The sequence below is a fragment of the Gossypium raimondii genome, chromosome 2 (assembly GCF_025698545.1).
Source record: "Gossypium raimondii isolate GPD5lz chromosome 2, ASM2569854v1, whole genome shotgun sequence".
Taxonomy (NCBI): domain Eukaryota; kingdom Viridiplantae; phylum Streptophyta; class Magnoliopsida; order Malvales; family Malvaceae; genus Gossypium; species Gossypium raimondii.
Genome location: NC_068566.1, coordinates 26409584 through 26436334, shown reverse-complemented (window position 1 = coordinate 26436334; position 26751 = coordinate 26409584). Strand labels below are relative to the sequence as shown.

Below are 26751 nucleotides of genomic sequence, written 5' to 3'. Positions count from 1 at the left end.
ACAGAAGGCTTATGCCAACAGAAAATGTAAAGATATTTCATTTCATGTAGAAGACAATGTATTTTTAAAAGTTTCTCCTTGGAAGAAGGTTATGATATTTGGACTAAAAAGGAAGTTCAGCTCTCGATTTATAGGACTGTACGAAGTTTTGGAGCGAGCTGGTCCTGTGGCGTATAGATTGGAACTACTTTTGGAACTGTCAAAGTTTCATAACATGTTTCACATGTCTATGTTGAGGAGATATCAATCAAATCCATAGCATATGGTGCAAGTAGAGACACTAGAGGCGGAATCCAACTTATCTTCTGAAGAGGAGCCTATTCGTATTTTGGTAAGAGAAGTGAAAAAGTTGAGAAATGAAAGCATCCCACTAGTAAAAATTTGATGGAGGAACCACAATATGGAGGAAGCCACCTTGGAGAGGGAGAGTTTGATGAAAGAGCAATATCCTCAACTATTCGTATGTAAGAATTTCGAGGACAAAATTTTCTATGTGGGGGATAGTTGTAACAGCTTGCCTAATGTAAACTGCATCAATATGTTGTTGGCGTATAGTTGAATAAGCCAGGGTAGAAAAAGGGTGAGATAGGTGAACTATCCCTTATAAGTCTTGGTGACATATTGCGGGGATTCGACAATATGCCCATTTATGGAATGCCTTGCTAGAATTTTTCATTTGGTGAACTCTAGGTTACGACAGACTCTTTTGTGCGGCAATCTGCCAATCCCAAATGCTTGGGGTGAACTTGTTAGTTCGTGGACCGATAGACTTGTTTTTTGTGTTTTAGTGTGAAAATGATGGCCCATTGAGTATCGTTACAGTTTAGGTGAGACCTAGTTGGAATTGAACTAGAGTACTGTAGATGACAATTTGATGTGTTTAGATAACTGAATGAATTGTTTAGTTGGCTTGTTTAAGTGTACAATCAACGCTTTACTACTGATTAAACTGATTAGTGGTAGTAGTTTGGCAGATGTTTGATGCGAACCCGTGTGCGGAGTTGAATACGAGTTGCGAATATTCTTGATCGCAAATTAAGTAGTATTACAATTGAAGGCTAAATCTGAATGGTTTCAAAGATGTCCGGGATACAAGGGAAATGTTAGATGGATAGTTTGGCTAAGTTGGGTTTTAAATAAAGGTTGAAGAATGAACCAATATTATATGTGAATATTGACCCGATTCTAAAGTCAACACTTAACAATGGTTTGGTTAAGATATTTAACAGTGACCCTCTATCTGGATAGATAGGGACCAAATGGTATAGAGTTTGAACGCCACACTTGCTAGAAGTGGTAAGTTCGAAATGATTCAAATTGATGCCACTAGACTTAGCTAGATAAGTCAATTGAGTCACAAAAGAACAAAGGGAGTTAAATAACTCACAATTTGCTTAAGATTCATAAAAGGTTCAAAAGTTTTGATTACAAGATTTAGACCAAGTATTTATATGTTGATACAAGGTCCAGCCGAATGGACATATTCTGAATCAGCTTAGTTGAGTTGGCTGCGTATTAAATTGAATAATAATATCTTTGAAGATTTCTAAGCATGGAAGACACCAACAACCTTGCTTTTTGCATTTCCCAAACAGTCAGCCATGTGGACTGTGAAGTTAACTGAACATGCAAATATCTGATCAGTTAGGTGGTGTGAATATGAAGTAATCCACCTTGGGAAGCCGAACATGCCTCAATGATTTATTGCTGATTGTGGCGTACGAACAGCCTCTAGGTGTGAACAACTGAAGTAAGATGGTTGCTTAGGTGTGAAATGGAATTATCAGCTGATTAATCAAGTGTGAAAACACTTGATCCATTGACTTCAACAAAGAGGTGCTTGGAAGAAATCAAACAACAGCTCCTTGGTGCATGTACGTCCAGATACATGTTCTCCTTAAATGCTGTTCATTGAATCTGTTTGATAAGCAGCCAATGTATTCAACCTACAAGACAAAATTAATACTCAGTTTAAATACAATCATAAGACTTAATTTAGATACAAATTAATTTGTCTAAACAGTAGACACAATTAAGGTGTCTGAACTAAGACCAATTTAAACACATAATAAAGTTGTACGAAATAAAACAAGATTAATGAACTTAAGACATATTTAAAATGTTCAGTTTATGACATATTTTAAACTCAAATTATTGATGTTCAAACCATGACATAATTATGAACCTTAAACTAATCTAATTAACTAAATAGAACCGAATTAATCCTTTATTCCAGCAATTAAATTCTCAAGCTTAAAGAAAAACTAGAATTGATCTTGGAGTAGGTTGCATGGCACGCTTGGATTACATGTCCTTGATTGATCAATAAATCCAGCAACGGTTGCACCCCAAATTCGATCAATAAGGCCCGCAACAGCCTCCTTGAACCTCTTAGCTCGAGCACGAGTAATTGGTCCCATTGGTAGCTCCATAGGTTCTTCGGCAACCTTAATTGAGTCTTGGACCATGGTCGTATCATCCCCTCCCCCTTCGAAGTTATTTGTCCTCAAATTGTTGCCTACGTCATAAGGAGATAGGTTAGATACATTAAAACTTGCACTTATATTGTACTCACCTAGAAGGTCGAGTTTATATGAATTATCGTTGATGCTTTTGAATACTTGAAAAGGACCATTACCCCTTGGAAGCAATTTAAACGTTCATTAGGCTGGAAAGCTTTCTTTTCTCATATGCACCCATACCCAATCTCCGGGTTCAAAGATTACTCATTTTCTTCTCCGATTGGTTTTGTGCGCATATTGTTCGGTTCTCTCTTCTATGTTCTTCCTCACCTTTTGGTGTAATTGCTTTACATACTCAGACTTCCGTTTAGCATCTGCATGCAGAAGTTGTTCATTAGATAAAGGAATCAAATCAAGAGGTGTCAAAGGATTAAAGCCATAAACAATTTCAAAAGGAGAATGCTTAGTTGCCAAATGAATGGATCTGTTATAGGAAAACTCAATGTACGGAAAGCACTCCTCCCATGTTTTGAGATTCTTTCGTACAATGGCCCTCTACAAGGTTGACAAAACTCGATTCACCACTTTTGTTTTTCCTTCCGTTTGTGGATGGCACGTCGTAGAAAATAAAAGTTTTGTACGAAGCTTTCCCTATAATCTTCTCCAAAAATGGCTGAGGAAATTCGCATCTCAATCAGACACTATAGTCCTCAGAACTCCATGTAATCGCACAACTTCTCTAAAAAAACAACTTTGCAACATGTAAAGCATCATCAGTTTTATAAGAAGCAATAAAATGTGCCATCTTAGAAAATCGGTCAACCACTACAAATATCGAATCCTTTCCATTTTTAGTCCTAGAAAGACGTAAAACAAAGTCCATTAAAATGTCAACCCAAGGCCCCTCAGGAATGGGTAAGGGTGTGTACAATCCATGAGGTTTGATTCTCGATTTGGCCCTCTTACAAGTGATGCATCGATTGCACACTCTCTCCACATCACGTTTCATTCTAGGCCAAAAGAAATGTTCGTGTAGCATGGCTAATGTCTTTGTGACACCAAAATGTCCCATGAGGCCTCTGCTATGTTCCTCGTTCACCAACACATCCCGAACAGATCCTTGAGGAATGTAAAGTTTACCTTTTCGAAAAAGATACTCACAATGTTTATAAAATTTCTCAAAGGCTCCATGTTCACAAGCTTTATACAATTCAGCAAAATCAGTGTAATTTATATAGAGTTCTTTCAAATGTGCAAAACCAAGTAGTTTTGAATCTAAATGGTTAAGAGGGCATACCTCCTTGACAACGCATCTGCTACGACATTTTCTTTACCTTTATTATATTGTATTACATATGGAAATGATTCAAGGAACTCCATCCACTTGGCGTGTCTCTTGTTTAACTTGTTTTGGCCCTTGAGGTGTTTCAACTCTTCATGATCAATATGAATTTGATACGGGGTGGCGCGCGGACCAAGATCGAGTTGCCAAGTCACGAGAAACTCCTACGAAAGCTCTAAACGAACAGATCTGAAATTAAAACAAAGAACAAGATTAAACTAATCAGATCTGGAATTAAATCCCCAAATTCAATTAAATGAACAGCAAGACACAAAGAACGAATGAATAGATGTTTTCGTAGTTCAAGAAGACAAAATCGAACTCCAAGATCAATTCTCCACAAGTTTAACTGCTTCAAGAACACTAAACAAAGAACGAATTAAATCAATCAGATCTTTAATAGAAAATTAGGGATTTGGGCGACAAAAGAAAAGAAAGAAATTAATGAAATTGAACGAATTTGGAAGTAAAGAAAGAGTGCTAATCATCAATAACTTGAATCGCCAAGAATGCCCAAATTCCAGCAGCCTAATTTCACCCAACAAGAAGAAATAAAAAATGGCAAGAACCCTAAATTTTGGGGATTTTGGATCGAATAGTTGCTGCCAATAAAAGGGATCGATTAAACAAAGAGTTCTTGGAGTTTAATCAAGGCTGAAACACAAACAAAAACAGCAAAGAAAATTAGAAGAAGAATCGGCACAAGCAATAATAAAGAAAATAAATTGAACAGCAAGGAATTAAAGAAAAGTCCTAAGAACCCTTGAATTCCGAAAGAATTCACAAATTCCTTCAAACGGCTCTAATCTCCCCTCCAAAGAATATCGATGGCAAGAAGAAGGTTGAAGATGGCTCCCACAATCAAAAGATTGTTAAAACAACTTCTAAAGAAAACTCAAGAGAGAATTCTTGGAGAAAACCCCAAAGAAAATTCTGCACTCAACAAATCAAATTTGATAGAAAAATAATAATAAGATGATTTTTACAAAGGGTGGCTGGCCAATGCTTATATAGGCCTCCAACAAATCCTAATCTCACAAGTAACTAATAAAAATTAAACCTAATTAATAAAATAACAAGGTAAATTCGCCATGCACTTATATGGGTTGTTTTGGGCCGAATTTTACATGTAATGCTCCTAAAGATTAAAAAAATTAAATTAAACAAGTAAGATGTTTACAAATTGGGCCCTTTAACATTTTGGCCTGATTTTTCAACTAAGTATGAAGAAATTTCTTGATTGGGCTAAATTTTGGTTATTGGGCCTCGCCTTCAAGAATTTGGGCTCGTGATCCATCTCCTACCAAAATTGGGTCGTTGACGCTCGTAATGGAGATCCAATGCGTTTTGGCTGCAAGATTTGGTTTCTTGGACCAAGATTTCCAAGATTTGAAATCTTGATTTTCTTGATTCTTGAAATCTCTTCGAACAGCAAAATTGGGCCAAGATTCGGTTTCTTGATTTTCTTGAAAACAAGAAAGTGAATCTTGATTTTCTTGTTCTCTCGTGTATGCATCTAAGGCCTTGCTAACAAGCTCTTGAATGGTCCCATTTAGTTTGGACCGCATTTGTCGGGCCTTTGATCTTGTTATTGGGCCTTGTGGCAATTTGAGCCCATCACGTTCTTGAACTTGGATTGGGCCTTTATGACTCGTATCAGAATTACAAATTCTTTGGGCCACAAATAATGCTGCCATGTTTCTAATGCCCAGATCAGTGCGTAAATTTCCTTGTCATAGGTGGGATAGTTAAGGGTTGCACCATTCAACTTTTCACCAAAATAAGCTATGGGATGCCCATCTTGAGTCAACACAGCTCCAATACCTATACTTGAGGCATCACACTCAATCTCGAACGTTTTATTAAAATCAGGCAAGGAAAGTAAAGGATCATTAGTCAAACAATCTTTAATTAAGTTCAAGGATCTCTCTTGTTCCTCACTCCAATGAAAGGTAGAATTTTTCCTAATAATGCCTATCAATGGAGCAGCTAGAGTGCTGAAGTTGGGAACAAACCGTCTATAAAAACTTGCCAAGCCATGGAAACTTCGTACATGGCTGATACTCGTAGGTCATGGCCATTCTCGAGTCACCTTTACTTTATCTTGATCAACTTTGAGTCCTTTCGAACTAACCACAAATCCATGCTTTGTCTTAAATGTCGTTTTCCACTCATCTCCTTCTTGTATCCAAATTTGGTGATATCCGCTCTTGAGATCTATTTTGGAGAAAATTTGGGCACCACTTAGTTCATCTTACATGTCATCAAGGCGTGAAATTGGGTGCCTATACTTGATTGTGATCTTATTAATTGCTCGGCAGTCCATACACAAGCGCCAAGTTCCATCCTTTTTGGGAACCAAGAGCATAGGTACGGTGCAAGGACTTAAACTCTCTTGAATGCACCCCTTCTCCATCAACTCAGCTACTTGCCTTTGAAGTTCCTTAGTTTCTTCAGGGTTACTTTGGTATGCTGGACGATTTGGAATTATAGCTCCAGGTATGAAGTTAATTTGATGTTCGATCCCTCGAATAGGTGGTAAGCCACTAGGGATGTCCTCCAAAAATACATCTTCAAAATCCTGAAACAAAGACACAATTGAAGAAGGAAGATTGACATCTAAGTCGTTAGTGTTAAGAAAATTTTCCTTGTACATAAGCACTATCATCGGCTGTTTTAACAACAAGGACTTTCGAATCTCTCGCTCTTTTGCATACACACTTAATTTTTCAATCTCTTATTCATGTTTTATTTCTTTTTCTTCCCTCATTTTTATTTCACTCTCTCTATTCTTTTCTCTTACTTTTACCTCTTGCTTTCATTTTGTTTTTCCACTTTTCTTTTCTTTTTCTTTTTTAATCTTCTCTTCTTGTTCTTTTGCTCTCAATTGTTCAACGGAGTCTTTTAATTTCAATTGATCCTCGTACACTTGCTTAGAAGTCAATGGCACCAAGGTCACATTCTTTCCTAAGTGCTTGAAGGTGTATCGGTTGGTGTAACCATCATGGATAGCTCTTCGATTGAACTTCCATGGCCTCCCTAAAAGCAAATGGCTAGCATGCATCGGCACTACATCGCATACAACTTCATCACTATATTTTCTTATTAAAAAGGCGACAATGGCTTACTTGATGACTTTTAGCTCGCCTCCATCATTAAGCCATTGTAACTTGTACGGATGCAGATGTTTGGTCGTTTGTAGTCCAAGTTTCTCTACTAACAAGTTGCTAGCATCGTTGGTGCAGCTTCCTCCGTCGATGATTACACTACACACTTTGCCTTGAACATGCATCGTGTGTGGAAAATATTCTCACTTTGCTGCTCATTCTCGACACTTTGAAGACTCAAACTCTGCTTGATGACGAGGATTTTACCTTCAACAGCATACTCAAGATCTTCCTCCTCTTCGATGAGTGATTCAGAATCATCTTCTTTCTCTTCTTTAGACTCGATCTCACCGTTAGGCCTCACAACCATTATACTTCCATTAGGGTATTGACTCACGATATGGCATCTTCAAAGGTACTTGAAGCATTTGATATCACGTGTGTACTTACGTACAGCTTTATTTTTGTCTTTACTAGTCTCTCTACTCGGTTGGCTTTTGTGGATACAACAGGTTCCTTCACTCGATAAGAAGTATCTTTCCTTCTGGTTCCTTGGCCCCATTTTTTTTTGTAGTAGTGGAGTTGGGATAGGCTCGAACAACACCTTTTCTTTTGAGTTGTTTCTCCACTTTAATAGCCATGTGCACCATATCTAAAACTTTGATGTAGTGTTGTAGTTCTATTACGTTGGCAATGTCTTGATTCAATCCGGCTAGAAATCTCACCATGGTAGCCTTCCGGTCCTCCTCGACATCAGCTCGGATCATGGTAATCTCCATTTCCTTATAATAATCTTCAACGCTACGATTGCCTTGAGTAAGGTTTTGTAGCTTTTGGAATAGTTCACAGTGGTAGTACGCATGAATAAATCTTTTTCCCATGACGACTTTCATGTCGGCCCATGTAGACACAGGTCATTCACCTTTTTTTCTCTGGCTAATAGTTAATTGGTCCCACCATATGACGACATAATCAGAGAACTCTATGGCCGCAAGTTTGACTTTCTTACTCTCCGAGTAGTTATGGCACTCGAAGACAAGCTCAATCTTTTTTTCCCACTCTAGATACGCCTCTGGATCAGTCTTCCTTTGAAATGGAGGAATAGCCATTTTAATATTCTTAAGGTCATCATCGACTCGTTCTCGTTCCCTAGGCCCTCAATTTCTATGGCCTTACTGCCTGTCGCTTTGATTAAATATTGATTAGTCTCCACATCACTAGGATTATAGAGATTGTCTTGATGGAATCTCAGTCGTCCACGTTCTCGCCTCAAATTTCGTAGTGTTAATTCACGTTGGACTCATTCTTCCAACTATTCCAAATGCTCTTGTACAAGCTCTACTTGTCGTTGGAGCATCCGGTCCATTTCACGGATTAAGGCTTGATATGTTAGATCGGGTACACCACCACCAACAGGTACATTTTGTACAAGGTGTGCACCACCTCCTTTGGTCACATTTCTTTCAGGACTACAAGACATAGTATTTTCCTTACAGTAAACCTCACAAGTTTACTCAAAATAAAATTGTACACTCTGCTCGTGTTTCACTCAAAATTTTGGCTTTTTTGTCACTCTAATGTCCTCTCACTCTCTTGTCTTTTTCCACTCGAATTTGCCTCCCTAAGTTCGTAAGTGACTGCCTTAGTCTTAACAGCAAATCTTGGTGGAGCCGACTGCAAAATTAATGTAAAGGTGAGAGAGATGTTGGGTAATAAAGTGGGCTATAAAGAAAAAAAATTAATAGAAGTGTGCTGAACATGTTTTAGGTAAGAAAATTTGTTCTCAAGAAAACAACACTTTTTCGAGCTAACTTTCTTTTTTTTTCTATATTTTGATGTCGGGAGCTTCAAAAACGTAAATACTTACTTAATTTAGCTAGCTCTGATACCAAATGATGCGAACCTGTGCTCAGACTTGAATTTGAGTTGCGAATATTCTCGATCACAAATTAAGTAGTATCGCAATTGAAGGTTAAATCTGAATGGTTTCAAAGATGGTTGGGATATAAGGGAAATGTTAGATGGATAGTTTGGCTAAGTTGGGTTTTATATTAAGATTGAAGAATGAACCAATATTATATGTGAATATCAACCAGATTCTTATGTCAACACTTAACAATAGTTTGTTTAAGATATTTAACCATGACCCTGTATCTAGATAGATAGGAACCAAATTGTATAGAGGTTGAACGCCACATTTGCTAGAAGTGATAAGTTCGAAATGATTCAGATTGACGCCACTAGACTTAGCTAGTTAAGTCAATTGAGTCATAAAAGAAAAAAGGGAGTTGAATAACTCACAATTTGCTTAAGATTTATAAAAGGTTCTAAAGTTCTGATTACAAGATTTAGACCAAGTATTTATAGGTTGATGCAAGGTCCAGCCGAATGGACATATTTTGAATCAGCTTAATTGAGCTGGCTGCGTATTAACTTGAATAATAATATCATTGAAGATTTCTAAGCATGGAAGATGCCAACAACCTTACTTTTTGCATTTCCCAAACAGTCAGCCATTTGGACTTGGAAGTTCGCTAAACATGCAAAATTTGATCAATTAGGTGGCGTGAATATGAATTAATCCTGCTTGGGAAGCCAAACATGCCTCAATGATTTATTGTTGATTGTGACGCACGGACAGCCTCTAGGTGTGAACAGTCGAAGTTGGATGGTTGCTTAGGTGTGAAATGGAATTATCAGTTGTTTAATCAAGTGTGAAAACACTTGATCCATTGACTTCAACAAAAAGGTGTTTGGAAGAAATCAAACAACAGCCCCTTGGTGCATGTACGTCCAGATAAATGTTCTCCTTAAATGCTGTCCATTGAATCTATTTGATGAGTAGCCAATGTATTCAACCTACAAGACAAAATTAATACTCGGTTTAAATACAATCATAAGACTTAATTTAGACACAAATTAATTTGTCTAAACATTAGACACAATTAAGGTGTCTGAACTAAGACCAATTTAAACACATAATAAAGCTGTACGAAATAAGACAAGATTAATGAACTTAAGACATATTTAAAATGTTCAGTTTATGACATATTTTAAACTCAAATTATTGATGTTCAAACCATGACATAATTATGACCCTTAAACTAATTTAATTAACTAACTAGAACCGAATTAATCCTTTATTCCAGCAATTAAATTCTCAAGCTTAAAGAAAAAACTAGAATTGAGCTTGGAGTAGGTTGCATGGCACTCTTGGATTGCATGTCCATGATTTCCTAATAAATCCAGCAACGACTTCACCCTAAATTTGATCAATAAGGCCCCCAACAGCCTCCTTGAACCTCTTAGCTCGAGCACGAGTAACAGGTCCCGTTGGTAGCTCCATGGGTTCTTCGACAGCCTTAATTGAGTCTTATACCATGATCGTATCAATGTTTAGGCAAGTCCATCATTGGGGTTTAGAAGCTATAGTGGGATTTTTTTTACCCTCCCACTAAGCTTTGTCCCCAATGTCTGTGCTTTATAAGGGTGTCGATAAATGGATTTTTTCACCTTTTTTTATTTACATTCTTTCAAGTATTTGGAAAATTTTAAGGTATCATCTTTAGAGAAGACAAGGAAGGTTTCCAGTAACTAGCCAAAACACCCTTATTAAGTATCAACTTGCTGGTAAGTTATGCAAAATCCATTAGGTTGTTGTCGAAGGGATTTAAGTTTTTGCATTAAAAATGCATAATTAAATTAGATAAATGGTCTAATGGTTATAATTGTTTCTTATTTAGCGATCAAGCAGCTAGTGAAGGTCCAAGTAATTGAGGCAAATAACCAATAGAGTAGATTTTGTTCTGAAGTTGTTGGTGAGTTCCTTCTTACTTCCTTTGAGTTTTGAAACTTCCATTATGTATGGGTTGTGTGCGATAAGTTGCTCTTATTGTAATGAGTCGAGGTGTTGTGTTTGGACGCGTGTGTGTGTATGACCATTGTAAAAACACCCTTTCTGTTGCACGAGCCTCGTAGCAGGAAATTTATGATATGTGGAAATTGTGGAAAGGAGATCTATATGTGATGCCTCTGGTAGAGCAGGTATATTACAAATTGAACTGGCAGATCATAGCTCGACCTTGCAGGAGAACACGTGTTCGACTTAACAATGATATGAAATGAAAATAAATATGATCTTTATGTGATTCTGATTTTTGAGATATGGGTTCAAGGTGGGCACAAGGATAGGTCATTGATAACCATTTAGGGAAGTGGAAGATGTGTATAAGTCGGCGGAATGTGTATACCTGAGTGTTGTATGTGTTATGTTAAATTGGTACAGTGTTACCACCAAGGAACCGTGGATGGCTTTTAGCGTATTATGTCTATATAACAGAGGCTCACGAAAAAGTCTGTTGTTCTTTTCTAACAAATACTGATTCTTGTTGATTACCATAGTCATTGTAAAACTAATTATATCTATTTGGAGCTCACTAAGTTCAAATGAACTTACTTCGTTACTTTTCATTCTAAGGTATTTTGATAGTAGAAGAAGGATCTATAGAAGGGAACTATGCTAGAGTTGCAGTTGCGAGTGAGCCACTTGTTTATTTTTGTATCATGCATGGCTATGTGGTAGATGGCATATACATATGCTTGTATTTAACTTTTTCAGGTAACTACATCGTTGTATTTTTTATCTTAACTGAGAATTTTCCCTTATTTAAAAGTGTACGTCAAACCCTCTTGATTTGCTGATCATAATTTTTTATGATTTCGATATATACGCCATAACTAGACAGTAGTTTAATAACAAACTTTTCTTTTATAACTTTTATTTTTTTATCTAAAGATGCATTATCAAATGATAGAAGAGAAATGAATTTTACACTACGGAAAATATTCATTATTATTTTTCTAAAAATTTTAAGTGAAGCTGAAGGATTTGAATTCGTTAGTAATGCCCAGTCTGTCGGACGGCCTATCTAGTTGAATGATACACACCATGTCTTCCTAACGGGATAAGGGGTGTTACAATAAGAGGATGGAATTGTATTAGGATTGAGAAATGGGGCTTGAGTATAAAAGATATGATAGTTTAAGTTTTAGAGACTGAATTGAATAAAATGTAAAAGTTTAAGGAAATATTGGAAAATTTTGAGTAAAGAGCATATGCATATATTTATACATTATAAAGTATTTAAAGTTGTTAATTGAATTAAATTATTATATAGGTTAAGAATTAAAACAACAAAAAGATAAATGCGGAAAATGAAAGCTTGCAAATTAGTCATTGGTGTCGTTTTGGTTAGGTAAGTTTGTATAACACTTAATCTGATTTATAATTGTCTTTATGGTATGGTATCTATATTGGTTATAACCGAGCTGTTATGTAATAGTTATTTTTAGTATTAAAGGGATTAAATTGTAAAATAAGGTATAATGGATGGCTATGAATAAAAATAATAATGTATATGGTTATGTGCAAGGTGCTAAAATGAAATGAACATGAATTGAAACCCGTACAAACTTAGTGAACAAATAAGATATAAATGACATGTCATTAGGGTGTATAAGGTACCGGGTGCTAGTCTTGGGTGTTTTATCGATGACTGAGGTCTAGCATATGTTGCAGATACTTCACAACTCGTGTGAGCAGCATCGAGTAAAATTCTCATCCTGACCCACAGCTCATGTGAGAAGGCCCATATTCAAAACTCTTGTAAGCATTTCTATCATGAGTATTCGTAGTTATTTCACTATAGTTCTTCGAGCAAAAATAGGATTCTTGATATGGAAATGGAAGTATGAATTAACTATGTTATAAATGTTGGTATAGGGAACAAGTATGGTTAACATGTTTATGATTCATTGGCATTAACTATGTTATATGCTTAAATTTTCAAAGTGACCTAACCTTGATGAATGATGGATTTTCATAAGGTATCATGTAATACCATATTTCGATTTGTAACACCCGAATTTCTAACAACTAAGATACTTGAGATAGTTGGAGGACTAAATTGAAAGCGACCATAAGTTGACGACTTCTATTGAAAGAAACGAGAAAGTTAGAAACTGAATTGGACATAGTTGAGAACCAAACTTGGTTTGTTAGGATGGAGCCTACTGGTTTTTTAGTGGGAGACATAATAATTAGTAATAGACTGATCTTATAAGGTTTGTAATAGCACGGGAAGGGCTATAAATAGCTAGGAAATGACTTCCCAATGATGATTTGCTTCCCAATCTTGTTTCATCTCTCGTTCTTCATCTTCTTTGGTAGCTCAAAAAAGGAGTAGCTATAGATGGTTCTGCATGGAGCAAGCTTCATGAGAATGGAGATGGAAAAGTAGGAAAGCCAACAAGCTATTAAATTTTTTAACACTTCTGCGCACATAAAAATAGGTAAATGAAGCTATAGATCTTCAGAACTATCTTAAGGGTTCTGCATGCTCATGAAAGCCTAAGATTTTAAGATGATATGCAAGTTTAACCAGTAGGTTTTTGGTTGTAAGCTCTTCTAGGAGAATGGAAGCTCTGGTGTTCTTAAGCAGGAATAAACTATAGAAATGATAAAGTTTCTAAGTATGCCATGTTTGCATAATCATGAAATGGTCGTAGTTTAGTGTACATCATGTAGCCATGAAATATGATGATATGAGCATGCATTGCTTGACAATGGGAAAAATGTCAATGGGATAGTTGAAGTTAGGAAGGGATAAAGGGGAGTGACCTTTTTAGTTACCGCCTCAGGTGAAGCTTCGGGCTTAACGGAGGGAACACTGCGGTGTTCGAGCACCAAGGTTAGGTGGTGTAAAGGAGGTAATGGGAGGAGGGTTCTGAAGCCCTGGTAGGTTAATTAGTAACCAATTATTTAGAACCCTACATCAACAATTAATTAGGTAAAACAATTGGATCTAGGTTGAAGGAACTCTCGTAGTCGAAACATGGGATAGGAGAAGTCGATACATGAACTTAGGAGTAGATTTAGGTTTAGTTCAATTCATTTAGTTTATTATTACTATTATTACTGTCCTGCTTCTATATTAACACTACTAATTCTTGACTTAAGTAGATTAGTATTTATTTTCGGTAATTGACTTAATAGCAGTTCTCCCAAAACTGCAATCCCTAGGGTATGATCCTTGGAATACTTACCAACTATTTCGTTGTAAACAAACTATATTACAATCTGACTTGTGTACTTGCTGAAGCAGCCTAACTATTATATTTGGTTGCAGTATTCACACTCTAGACATTAGTACTTCGGGAGGTAGTCAAGTTGTTGGCTCTATTGCTGGGGATGGTGATGGTGATGGTGAAAATTGTTATTGTTTTAATTACTTTATAAAATAATACTAATCGAAAGACGAACGATCTAGATAATGTACCAATTTTTATGTTCATTAATTGTGTTATTTTTATTCTCAAATTTTTTTCTTTACCTTGTTGACTAGAAGATTTAATCATGGAGAAATGTGATTATAGGTGGTTTAATGATGAGATGACTTTTTGGAATGATGAATGGAACTATGTAATGGGTTGGTCAGACGGAGCCTCGACAAACCAATGGAGCGATGATAGAGAAGGTGGACAAACTAAATATGAACCTTTGTATGAGTCACATGATCAAGAGAATTATATGCCCAACATTCAGACGAGCTCCTTTATGATTCGTATTTGATGCCTTCAAGCTACATTGCTAAGCCATCCAACTCCGAGCTGTTATTGAACATGTTAGACATGGTGGCACAAATGAGTAAAATGCTCCAAGAAATATTCGAGGTGCTACCTCCAAGGGAAGAGGTAGTGCATGATGATCCCAACCTTGATCCTGAGGACCCTCGTATTATCGTTGACCACCTTGAATTAAAAAATAAAAGTCAGTAAGAGTTTGGAACCGAAGATCATGGGGATGAATTGAATATGGTCGAAGTGATCTCCAATCCAATTGACGTAGAATCAGAAATAACAGTAGATGTAGTTGTTGACGTAAAAGTAGAAGTAACCACTAACATGGAGCTCGAACTGATTCTGAATGAAAGTGTAGAAGAGCCAATACACTTTTTGGCCATAGCAGAAAAGGTACTAACCGAAGAGATCGATGAGTTCGACTCATTCTCATCCAACAAGAGCAATAAAGCTCGAGTGACCAAAACTTCACGCGACATGGAGGGGAGGGAGCTCGAGGCAATAATACCCTGGAAAAAATTTTGGATATTTCTCGGATTTGGTACCAAATGACTCGTAATGTGGATTTCGCGACGATTGAAAATAAGGTAATATCAATGGAATCAACCGGAAAGGCTAGTTCATATACATCAACAGGGGAACAAACATCAGATCAAAGTGTCGAGAACTAGCTGGAAGTTCTTATATGGTGGTGATATGGACCGTCCCAGTTTCTAAAGAACTTCTACATTTTGTTTTATTTTTTTATTTTGTTCTTTCTCGTTATTTTTATTTTGTCATTTAGTATTGATTTTATTTGAGTTTAGTTATTTTTTCACAGCAGGTGTAGATATCATGGAGTGACAGAATCGAAAAATCGAAGAGGCAAGAAATTATACTCGATGTTGCGACATCACTCTCTAGTGTCACAACATTCAAGAAAAAATGCCACATCAACATTTAAAGGCTAAGTTCACCCAAATTATTTTATTTAGACATTCTGTTATCCATTATGAACACTTATTTGTTTTCTTATTTATATTTTTATTTTCTTTACATTATATTTTATATTTCTTATTGCAGTGTTTTATAGGTACTTTTTCGTCCACTTGGAGCACACAAATCATGAAATTATCATAACAACAAGGATTCAACCTACTTAGGGAAGTTTTCTTGTTTGCACTTTAATAATTTTATACTAAGGGCAATGTATGTTCTAAAGTGTGGAGGGATGTACATAGGATTAGTTTGTGTGTGTTTTCGTTTGTGTGTTTACTTTGATTTAGTTAATTATTTATTTACTATAAAAATAAAAAATTATTATTGTTTTTGTTGCATGGTGCTTGGATTATATTAATACTCGAATAGTGGTTGGAAATAATAAAGAATGTAATAATTTTTTCAAGCATTAAATTTTTTATTGATATGAGATAATCTAATTATTTTTAAGGAAATTGATTAGGTTACTTAGTTAAATTGCATAATAGATTAGAAGCACCTAGGTAAGAATGTTTGATGATGTCATATGAGATATAAGTCTTATAGATAGTCATAGAAACATGAATGCTGGAATTGATTATTATTCATTCAGTTTAATTCGAAGCATGAAAGAGATTGTGTATGATGGGATGCTTAGGGATGATGTAAGACATTATTTGAATAGCCAGTTCTCAAATGATCATACCTTAATGCTAAGAATCCCAAGTCTCCTTATTTGAGTCTGATAACTCCTTTTTGATGAACCAAAAAAACTAAAATCGAAAGACCACACATGAATTGAAAACTTGAACTCTTCCTTATCCTAGTCCTTTAATACATTATGAAATAGACGTTAGGCTATAGATATTGAGGGTTTAGGTAGATACATCATGGTGGTTTTAAAAACAGAGGAGAAAAGGAAGAAACAATGTGATATAGTAATTATAGGTTGGGTAAAAATGTGTGAAAAAGAGAAATCCAGAAAAATTCAAAAGTAAAAATGAGAAGAAAAAGTATAGAACAACAACAAAAGCATTGTGAGTGAGAAAATAGTAAAAAGTCAAGTGACAAAACAAAAAGTCATAAAAGTGAGAAAACTCAGTCATCAGTACCAAAACTTGTTTAGCTAACCATAGTTGCTAGTATTGTATTGTATCTTCCTACATGGAGTGATAAGGAAGGTGAAAGAAAGAGATAAAATGTGGTGAGCTTGGTAGGGACATTTACGGGGAAGAGAGGGAAAAATGTCATGTGCCTAACTATTTCTAGTGTTTAAACCGTTTGAAGCCATATTTTCCTTTGAACTTGTACTGTCTGAAGCCTCAGACTATTACAAGCCTAGAAGACCAATGTGACTTAAGCGTTCTCTGTGCATAATCTTCCAGAATTGCTAACAATTATACTTAATGAATATTTTTTATTTACATGATTGTGTCTACTACATATCTATTTGATTTATGTTAATGGTCATATTGTTAAACATTTGGTCACGAGAATTACTTATAAGTTGTTAGTAATGTAACTTTATAAACTAATCATAATTTACTTTTAAAAATTTTCAAGGTATCGAACTATCAAGATTAAGTTGTATGTGCGACAAGAATTGTTATACATTTAATATTGTAGTAGTAATAAAATCTAAGGGACGTCTTTTTATTGCATGCTATGTGTCTAAACTTGGTTTGCTTGAGGACAAACAAAAAGTTAAGTGTGGGGGATTTCAAGTGTGGGAGTGGTGATCTGCCATGACTCTAACTTGTTTAAAGAAAAAAATCAAGTCATTTTTGTCTTAATATTTTTTATTTTCTTTTTCTCCCATATGTGTGTTTTGGTTTCTTGAGGACAAGCAACAAGTGTGGGGGAGTGATTTGCCATGAATTATATTATTATTTACATCTCTTTTACAATTAACTTTGGCTTGTATAGTTAAACCAGATCATCTTAGTATAAATTTAGGTTTTCATGCTTGAAGTAGTAATTTATGCTTTTTAGTAGTATTATTGCATCTTAGATATCTAAATAAGGTTACATGGTATTGTAGGAAAAATCGAAAGCTAAAGATGCATATTCGGGCGAAATTGTTGTCTATGTCGTGACACCAAGACACCGATGTCTTAACACTGAAGATAGAAGCAAAAACAAGTCCTGGAATGAAACTATTTACTATGTCGTGACACGCCCCTACTATGTCGCGACACCAACTTACTATGTTGCAACATCGCAGGCCTTTGTTGCAACACGACTTCTGTGTAGCCCAAAAAGCCCTGCACATGACAATTGTATTTTTTAGGGAAAATAGAAATATTTCTCCTAGTCGAACTCTAAGTACTTCAAGGATAATTTAGGCACTTCAATATTTTGAGTTTAGCCTACATAAAGGCCATTGTAACAAGATTAAACAGACAATTGCAGGGAGATAGAAATTATTAGTAGGTTTTTATTTCATTTTACTTTTTACTTAGTTTATTTTATGTTCGTGTAACTAGAAAATCCTGTTCCAATGTTAGATGATCGCGAGCGAAGATTGCTCCGGAGCCACATTTTTACATTGATGAAATCCATGAGCATCTATTTCCTTTACTATATTCTTTATATATGTTTCTTTAACATTTTTAATTAAATGCTTGTGTATTTATTCTTTATACATATTACGAATGTTCCAACTGTATTAAACTAATTAATTTATTAACAGGTAGAGTTTAATTTGGACTGGTTGGATTTGGTTGAGTGCAATTAAACCCTAGGCTTGACGACCCTAAGAAGTCATTTAGGTAACCCGAAATTAGTATTGCCTACCAAGCATCACTTAGCAAATCAGTGGTTAGGGAAAGAAGAACTTAAACCCTTGGCTTGGCGACCCTAGGAAGTCATTTAGGTAGGAATTAACCTGAAATCAATATTACCTATCAGTGAAAACCTTTCCTTATCCTAGTCTGAACTATGTCATCGAGAGGTGAGTAGTTCTTGCTGAGTAGTTAGGTTAGTAGAAGATTGAGAAGCCTTGCTAGGTTAATTGGTAACCAATTATTTAGAACCCTACATCAATAGTTAATCAGGTAAAGCAATTGGATCTAGGCTGAAGGAACTCGTGTAGTTGAAACAAGGGATAGGAGAAGTCGATACATAAACTTAGGAGTAGATTTAGGTTTAGTTCAATTAATTTAGTTTATTATTACAATTATTATCATCCTGTTCCAGATTAACACTAATAATTAATAACTCAAGTAGATTAGTATTTACTTTCAGCAATTGACTTAATACCAGTTTTCCCAAAACTGCAACCCTTAGGGTACGATCCTTGGAATACTTACCAAGTGTTTCATTGTAAACAAACTATATTACGACCTAACATGTACACTTCAGAAAGTCGCCTAACTCTTGCATTTCGTTGTAGTATTCACACTCTAGACGTTAGTACATCAGAAGGCGGTCATAAGTCTGCAAGGACAAGAGAAAAGAGGAATAAGCTTATAAGACCATAGCTCAGCTACGACAACCCATATAGCCCGCCATAGGAAAAATGCAAAAAGTACGTCATAGGAAACTATGGTTGAACGAGAACGGATTCACCAGATTGGCGCGGCCTGCTGAAGGTTACCACTACTCAGAAGTGCCAACAAGTCCTAAGGAATTAGTTTGTGGGAAGAGGGAGACTTCCAAGCTTTGATCCGACTAGAGAAGTCCGCCAAGGAAATGTATGTCCTAAGAATCCTTAGGCGGAATGTAAAGATAGTTACTGATGCGATCCGGCCCGGGTTAATCGAGTCGTTTCACGTAGTTGCCCGATCGTCGACGAGGAGTTTCGTACCAAAAGGATGGTTTGTTTGTAATCGGCTAAAAGTATGTAGTAAAGTGATGGATATAGGTTCACAAAGGGGTAAGTAGGATATGGATAGGTTTGACAACAAGGGAATGGAGAAAGATAGCTAATTTGTTTTTCTCGATTTAAGGATAAAATAATAAAGATAAAATATAAGATATTCGGTGGGGATGGATAAGTGAATTTAAACACCAGAAACGATTCAACACTAAAGAGTGTCACCCCGGTTTCTATTTGGTTAAGGTGGATTTGCGGAATTGTAGAAGGGTTGAACGCCACACCAACGCAAGGTGATAAGTTCAAAAGAGAACGATAGACGCCACTAGCACGCTAGATAAGTCAGATCGAAACTCGTACGAATTTAGAGAGGAGAAAACTCACTCTTTGAACAAAGTTCATTCAAATGATCAAAAGTCAAAAGTTCTTTTACAATGAAAATGAACAACTATTTATAGTGTTCAGCTAGGTAGCCGAATGGCCAAAACAAAGACTTAAAGTCTAAGTAATTAATTAGGCTAGAAAATGCTAGAAAATTTTTGGAAATAAAAACTAAATTGCTGGAGCTAAATTCAGCTGAATTTGAAGCTCAAGGGACGATTTCTAGAAGAGAAAATGCACTTGGAGAAATGGCAGCAGCTAGGTTCAGCCAATTGAGCTTAAATGAGCTCATTAAAATGTAATTCTTGGCTGAAAAGATACCAGCATTAAAGGTGAACGTGAACAGCCTTGAAGGTGTGAAAAAGGAGTTGGAAAAGTCTTTGGAAGTGTGAACAATGATCAGCCAAATGGTCCTTGGTGTGAACTCCAAATGTGAACGCATAGGTGCTGTTTTGGGAAGTGCATCGGCCAGCTTTTGGAGAATAAATTTAGTTGCTCTTCTTGGCTGAATAAACACCTTGAATTATCATAAAATGAGCCATATCCATGAATCCAACCATTCATGTATTCAGCCATTCATGTATACTCCCATACGTTGTATTTGAACCATTCATGCACTTGGACTTTAATGCTCCTTCATGCATTCAGCCATCCTACAAAAAAAAACATGAACTAAATTAAGTGCAAATGTATATTTGGCTGAACTAAATTGATACGCCCTCACCTCGAGATCGAATTGAGTCGTAAAGATTGCTCGATCGTGAATTAGGAGTAAATTGAGGCTTTACAAAATAGGCTAGAAGAAAGAGGTTTATTTAGGCTCAAAAGAGTTTGTTGGTTTAGGAAATGAATCAGAAAACAATGGAAGCAATTTGGCTAAGGATTCGAAAGCCGAACTAACACAATAGGAATGTGTTAACCCGTAACTTAGGAGAATGCTTAGGTTGGTAAGATGTGGATGGATAGTTGGTTGAATGGATAAAAACTTCGACCCGCTATCAAAAAATGATAGGAACCTTAGTATGAATCGAACGCCACACTTTTGGGATTAAAGTGATAAGTTCGTAGAAACAAAACAAGTTTGACGCCACAAAGAAGTTTGATAAGTCTCGAAGTTTTGGAGAATAACGAGAGTTGAAAACAACCTCACAATTTAGCAAAGCTATCAAATTGTTCATTAAACTCAAAATGTGAATTACATGGCCTATTTATAGGATGGACTAAGGTAGCCGAATAGTCTAATCAGATTCTTAAGCCTTAAGCTTCTTTAGGAAACTTCCTAACAATTTCCTTGATGCATTCATAAATAAGAACAAAAAAAATCTGAATAATAACCTTCTAGAAGAGATGATTCGGCTGGCCCCTTTAAGGATGATAATTCACATTCAACTAATGTTTTAAAATAGCTTAATTGCTGCTATGGAGAAGAGAAATGGACAGCTTCAAGAATTATGCTTCTTTGGCCGAATATGAGTAGCCACCAAGTGAATTAGTTGCTGGAATTTATGAAGCACCTTTTGGCCATTGCTCTCCACGAAATTGACCCTTGGAGAAGCTCAAAATATCAGCTTGAAGTCCATTGAGCTACACAAAAAAAATCAGCTGGAAACACAAGGTAGCTGCACTTTAAATGCCGTCCATGCATGTGCCCAAATACATGCTCCTTCTTTATGAGCTTCCTTTGCCATTAAGCTAGCTGAAAAACATCAAATAAATGTGGTTAAGACAAGTTTAATACTCATGAAATCATCAGCTGGACATATTAAAAATCTGCACATTAATTTAACTAAGACAAATTAACTAGCAGCCACTAATAAATTTGTCTAAGTCAAGACACATTAAAACTTTGTAATTTAAACTAAACACATTTAATTTATGACTTAATATGGACATATTAAAGGCATGTATTAATATAAAACATATTTAATAAGCTGAATTAAGAATGTCCAGATTAAGACACATTTATTTAATTAAATGATTTTGAGCTGATTCTAACTAACACAACTAATTAAATTTATTCAAAATAAATATAATCAGCTCCTTGAACTAATTAAGTGCCGAATTGAGCTGAATTAAGCTGACACGAGCTAAAATCAACTTGTAGGATGGTGCGAATCAAGCTAGTTGAGCTGGGCATTTTATGGGCAATCAACCCATCACTCCACAATCGAGCAATATAGCTTGCTAAAGCATCTTGGAACTTCTTGGCACGTGCTCGAGTAATTGGCCCCAAAGGCAACTCCATGGATTCGACACCTATCTTCATGGGCGAGCTCATATCATCCTCCCTCTCTTCGAAGCGATTCGTCCTCGAATCGTCACCTACATCAAAAGGAGAAAGATCAGCAACGTTAAAACTTGCACTCACTCCATACTCACCCGGTAGGTCAATCTTGTAGACGTTGTCATTGATCCGTTCCAATACTTGAAAAGGGCCATCACCCCTTGATTGAAGCTTGGATTTCCTTTGATCGGGAAGCCGTTCTTTGCGCATGTGGATCCAAACCCAGTCACCGGGTTCGAACACGACTCGTTTGCGCCCTTTATTTACCCCTCGAACATATTGTTCGGTTCTCCTCTCAATATTATCCTTAACATTTTTGTGCAATTGTTTAACAAATTCGGCCTTCTTTTTGCCATCTACATGTACTAATTCATTAGAAGGCATAGGAATCAAATCAAGAGGAGTAATGGGGTTAAAACCGTATACTACCTCAAAAGGAGAAAATTTCGTAGCAGAATGAACGGTTCGATTGTATGCGAACTCCACATGAGGTAAGCAATCTTCCCACATCTTCAAATTCTTTTTCAAAATAGCTCGAAGCAATGTTGATAATACACGGTTGACTACTTCGGTTTGGCCATCTGTTTGAGGGTGGCATGTCGTCGAAAATAGAAGTTTGGTGCCCAATTTCCCCCACAACGTCCTCCAAAAATGACTTAGAAACTTTGTGTCGCGATCGGAGACAATGGTTCGAGGGATTCCATGCAACCTAACAACTTCCTTGAAAAACAGATTAGGAACGTTAGTAGCATCATCAGTTTTATTACAAGGTATAAAATGGGCCATTTTTGAAAAACGGTCTACAAAACAAATATTGAATCTCTCCCTCTTTTGGTTCTTGGAAGGCCCAGAACGAAGTCCATTGAAATGTCTACCCACGGAGCATCAGGAATAGGCAACGGGGTGTATAAACCATGCGGTTTGATTCGTGACTTTGCCTTCTTACAAGTGATGCAACGATCAGATTTCCTTATTACGTCACGTTTCATTTTGGGCCAATAGAAATGTTCATGCAATATTGCTAAAGTTTTAGCAATTCCGAAGTGGCCCATAAGTCCTCCGCTATGAGCTTCTTCTACAAGGACGTTTCTCACAGAACTTTGAGGCACACAAAGCTTGCCTTCACGAAATAAATAGCCCTCATGCTGAAAGTACTTTTCACAAGCACCATGCGAACAAGACTCATAAATTTCACCAAAGTCAGCATCGGATTTATAAAGATCTTTGATAAATTCAAAACCAAGCAATTTAGAATCCATTAAATTGACAAGTGCGTACCTTCGTGATAGGGCGTCGGCTACAACATTTTCCTTACCCTTTTTATACTTGATCACGTACGGAAACGACTCCAAATACTCCACCCACTTGGCATGACGTTTATTGAGCTTGGTTTGTCCCTTCAAATGCTTTAGAGCCTCGTGGTCCGAATGGATTACGAATTCCTTCGGCCATAAATAGTGTTGCCATGTTTCGAGAGCTCGGACCAACACATATAGTTCCTTATCATACGTTGGATAATTCAACGTAGCTCCGTTAAGCTTTTCACTAAAGTATGCAATAGGCCATCCATCTTGCATCAAAGCAGCGCCAATGCCGATACCTGAAGCGTCACACTCTATCTCGAATGTTTTGTTAAAATCAGGTAAAGACAACAATGGTGCATTAGTTAGACATTCTTTAAGCTTATTAAAAGAATTTTCTTGTTCATCAGTCCACACAAAAGGAGAATTTTCTTAATTATACCTGTCAAGGGGACAGCAACAGAACTAAAATTAGGCACAAACCTTCGGTAGAAGCTTGCCAACCCGTGAAAACTCCTCACTTGGCTGATGTTTGTTGGACGCGGCCATTCGTTGATCGCCTTGACCTTTTCTTGGTCAACTTCTAAACCACGAGCACTCACAACGAAACCTAGGAAAACAACTTCATTAGTGCAAAAAGAACATTTTTTTAAATTGGCATAAAGTACCTCTTTTCGCAACACTTCAAGCACCGCACGTAGATGTTGAATATGATCTTCTAAACTTTTGCTATATACTAAAATATCATCAAAATACACAACACAAAATCTCCCAATGAACGAATGTAAAACATAATTCATGAGACGCATGAAAGTACTAGGAGCGTTGGTAAGTCCGAATGGCATTACCAACCATTCATACAAACCATACTTCATTTTGAATGCAGTTTTCCATTCGTCTCCCTCCCGCATTCTGATTTGATGATACCCACTTTTTAAATCGATCTTCGAAAACAATTGGGCTCCACTAAGTTCATCAAGCATGTCGTCGAGGCGGGGAATAGGATGGCGATATTTTATTGTGATTTTGTTGATAGCGCGGCAGTCAACGCACATTCGCCAAGATCCATCCTTTTTAGGAACCAACAATACCGGAACCGCGCACGGACTTAAGCTTTCACGGATGTAGCCCTTCTCCATTAATTCGGCTACTTGTTTTTCCAATTCCTTCGTTTCCTCAGGATTACTTCTATATGCTGGCCTATTTGGAATTGCAGCACCGGGCACAAAGTCGATTTGGTGCTCGATTCCTCGAATGGGAGGTAGGCCATTTGGCACTTCTTCGGGAAAAATATCTCCAAATTCCTGCAACAAAGAAACGATAGGAGGAGGCAAAGTATTTTCAAGTTCGTTAGTTTCAAATAAACACTCTTTGTACATAAGTACAAAGATGGGTTGCCTCGCTAACATCAATTTCCGAATCTATCTTTTTCTAGCAAAAACACTTGTTTTTTCATTTTCACACTCTTGTTCTTTTTCTTTGGTCACTCTTGTTTTTATCTCGCTCTTATCATTCTTTTCTTTCTTTTTCTTTTCACTCTTTTTGTTTTTCTCTTTTTCTTTTTCTCGCTCAATAGATTGCTTCATTTTGAGTTGGTCTTCATGCACTTGCTTCGGTGTGAGAGGAGCTAATGTAACATTCCTTCCAAGGTGCTTAAATGAATATCGGTTTGTATAGCCGTCGTGGACTACTCGCCGGTCAAATTGCCAAGGACGCCCCAATAGCAAATGTCCCGCGTGCATTGGTACGACATCACAAACCACCTCATCTTGGTACTTGCCTATGGAAAACGCCACCCTTGCTTGCTTCGTCACTTTGAGTTCGCCTCCGTCATTTAGCCATTGTAGCTTGTAAGGAGTTGGATGCTTTGTGGTGGCTAAACCAAGTTTTTCAACAAGCAAAGAGCTTGCGACATTGGTGCAACTCCCTCCGTCAATAATCAAACTACACACCTTGCCTTGAACATGGCAACGGGTGTGAAAGATGTTGTCTCGTTGTTGTTCTTCCTCGGCTACTTGGATATTCAAACTCCTTTTGACAACAAGTAATTCTCCTTCAACGGGTAGCTCGAGCTCTTCACCTTCCTCCATGGGAATTTCAGGCTCCTCCTCTTGTTCATCTTCGGACTCAATCTCGCCATTTGAATGAACCACCATCACTCGTCGATTAGGACATTGACTCGTAATGTGGCCTCTTCCTTGACACTTGAAACACTTGATATCGCAAGAATGATTCGAGACAGCCTCGTTTTTATTTTTGCTAGCATCGGCACTTACTTGATTGGGTTTGGCAGCAACGAAAGGCTCTTTAGGCCGATTGGGGGCTTTGCTAGTCCCTTGAGCCCACTTGTTGGTAGAAGTCGTTGGATATGTCCGCGTGGGTCCTTTCCATTTCAATTGTTTTTCAACTTTTATTGCCATATGCACCATGTCCATAACTTCTACATAGTGTTGAAGCTCGACGATATTGGCAATATCCAGATTTAGGCCGGCTAAAAATCTCGCCATTGTTGCTTCACGATCCTCCTCCACGTCGGCTCTTATCATAGCAATTTCCATGTCTTTATAGTAGTCCTCGACACTTCGGTTGCCTTGTGTGAGATTTTGCAATCGTTGGTACAACTCCCGATGGTAATAGGAGGGAACAAAACGCTTGCGCATAACGGCCTTCATTTCGGCCCACGTAGAGATAGGCCTCTCCCCATTCCTCCTTCGGCTAGTCACCAATTGATCCCACCACACGATCGCATAGCCCGAGAATTCAATGGCAGCGAGCTTTACCTTTTTATTTTTCGAGTAGTATTGGCACTCAAAGACGAGTTCCATTTTCTTTTCCCACTCCAAGTAAGATTCGGGATCATTCTTCCCTTGAAACGGCGGAATAGACATCTTAATATTTTTGAGATTGTCATCCGGACGGTCTCGATTTCTTGGGACTCGATTTCGTTGGAACCGTTGAGGGTTTCCTTGTTCAGACAAGTGGTCACCTTCGGATTCTCCTTCACCAAAGTTGTCAATTGGTTGCTCTCGTTCTCGCCTTGCATCTTCCGGAGTCGCTTCGCGTTGTCCTCGGATTTCAACTCGATATAAGCGGTCTTCGATTGGTTCAAGCTTGTGATCAAACAATCGCTCCATTTCTCGCATAATGGCTTGCAAAGTGAGATCCGGCACTCCTCCTCCAACATTTCTTATGGGACGAAATCCACCTACCTCATTTGGATTCCTTTCCGGACTTCGTGACATTTTTAAATTCTTTAAAGACTCACAGCAGGAACTCACCAATCACTCACAAAGAATAATCACTCACTTTGGCTTTTCTACTCTCTAATAGTCTCACTAATCTCTCTTCCTTTTACCACTCGGTTTTCACTTCTCAAAATTCTCCGCAAACTAAGTTTGACAAATCAAAATCGTTTGGGGTCGGCTTACAAAATAGATGTGGCTTGGTAGGGTAATATTTTAG

General features: G+C 37.1%; 1 protein-coding gene across 1 annotated transcript; it reads right to left on the bottom strand.

Annotated features, from left to right (window-relative positions):
* Positions 1-8223: 8223 nt before the first annotated feature.
* Positions 8224-26531, bottom strand: LOC105775466 (uncharacterized). The gene is given in 10 exon segments (XM_052622655.1): positions 8224-8380; positions 8485-8585; positions 21803-22209; positions 22363-22794; positions 22797-23133; positions 23257-23711; positions 23714-23899; positions 24341-24593; positions 24981-26094; positions 26158-26531. Coding segments are annotated over 10 exon segments (3816 nt in total).
* Between the last annotated feature and the right edge of the window lie 220 nt (positions 26532-26751).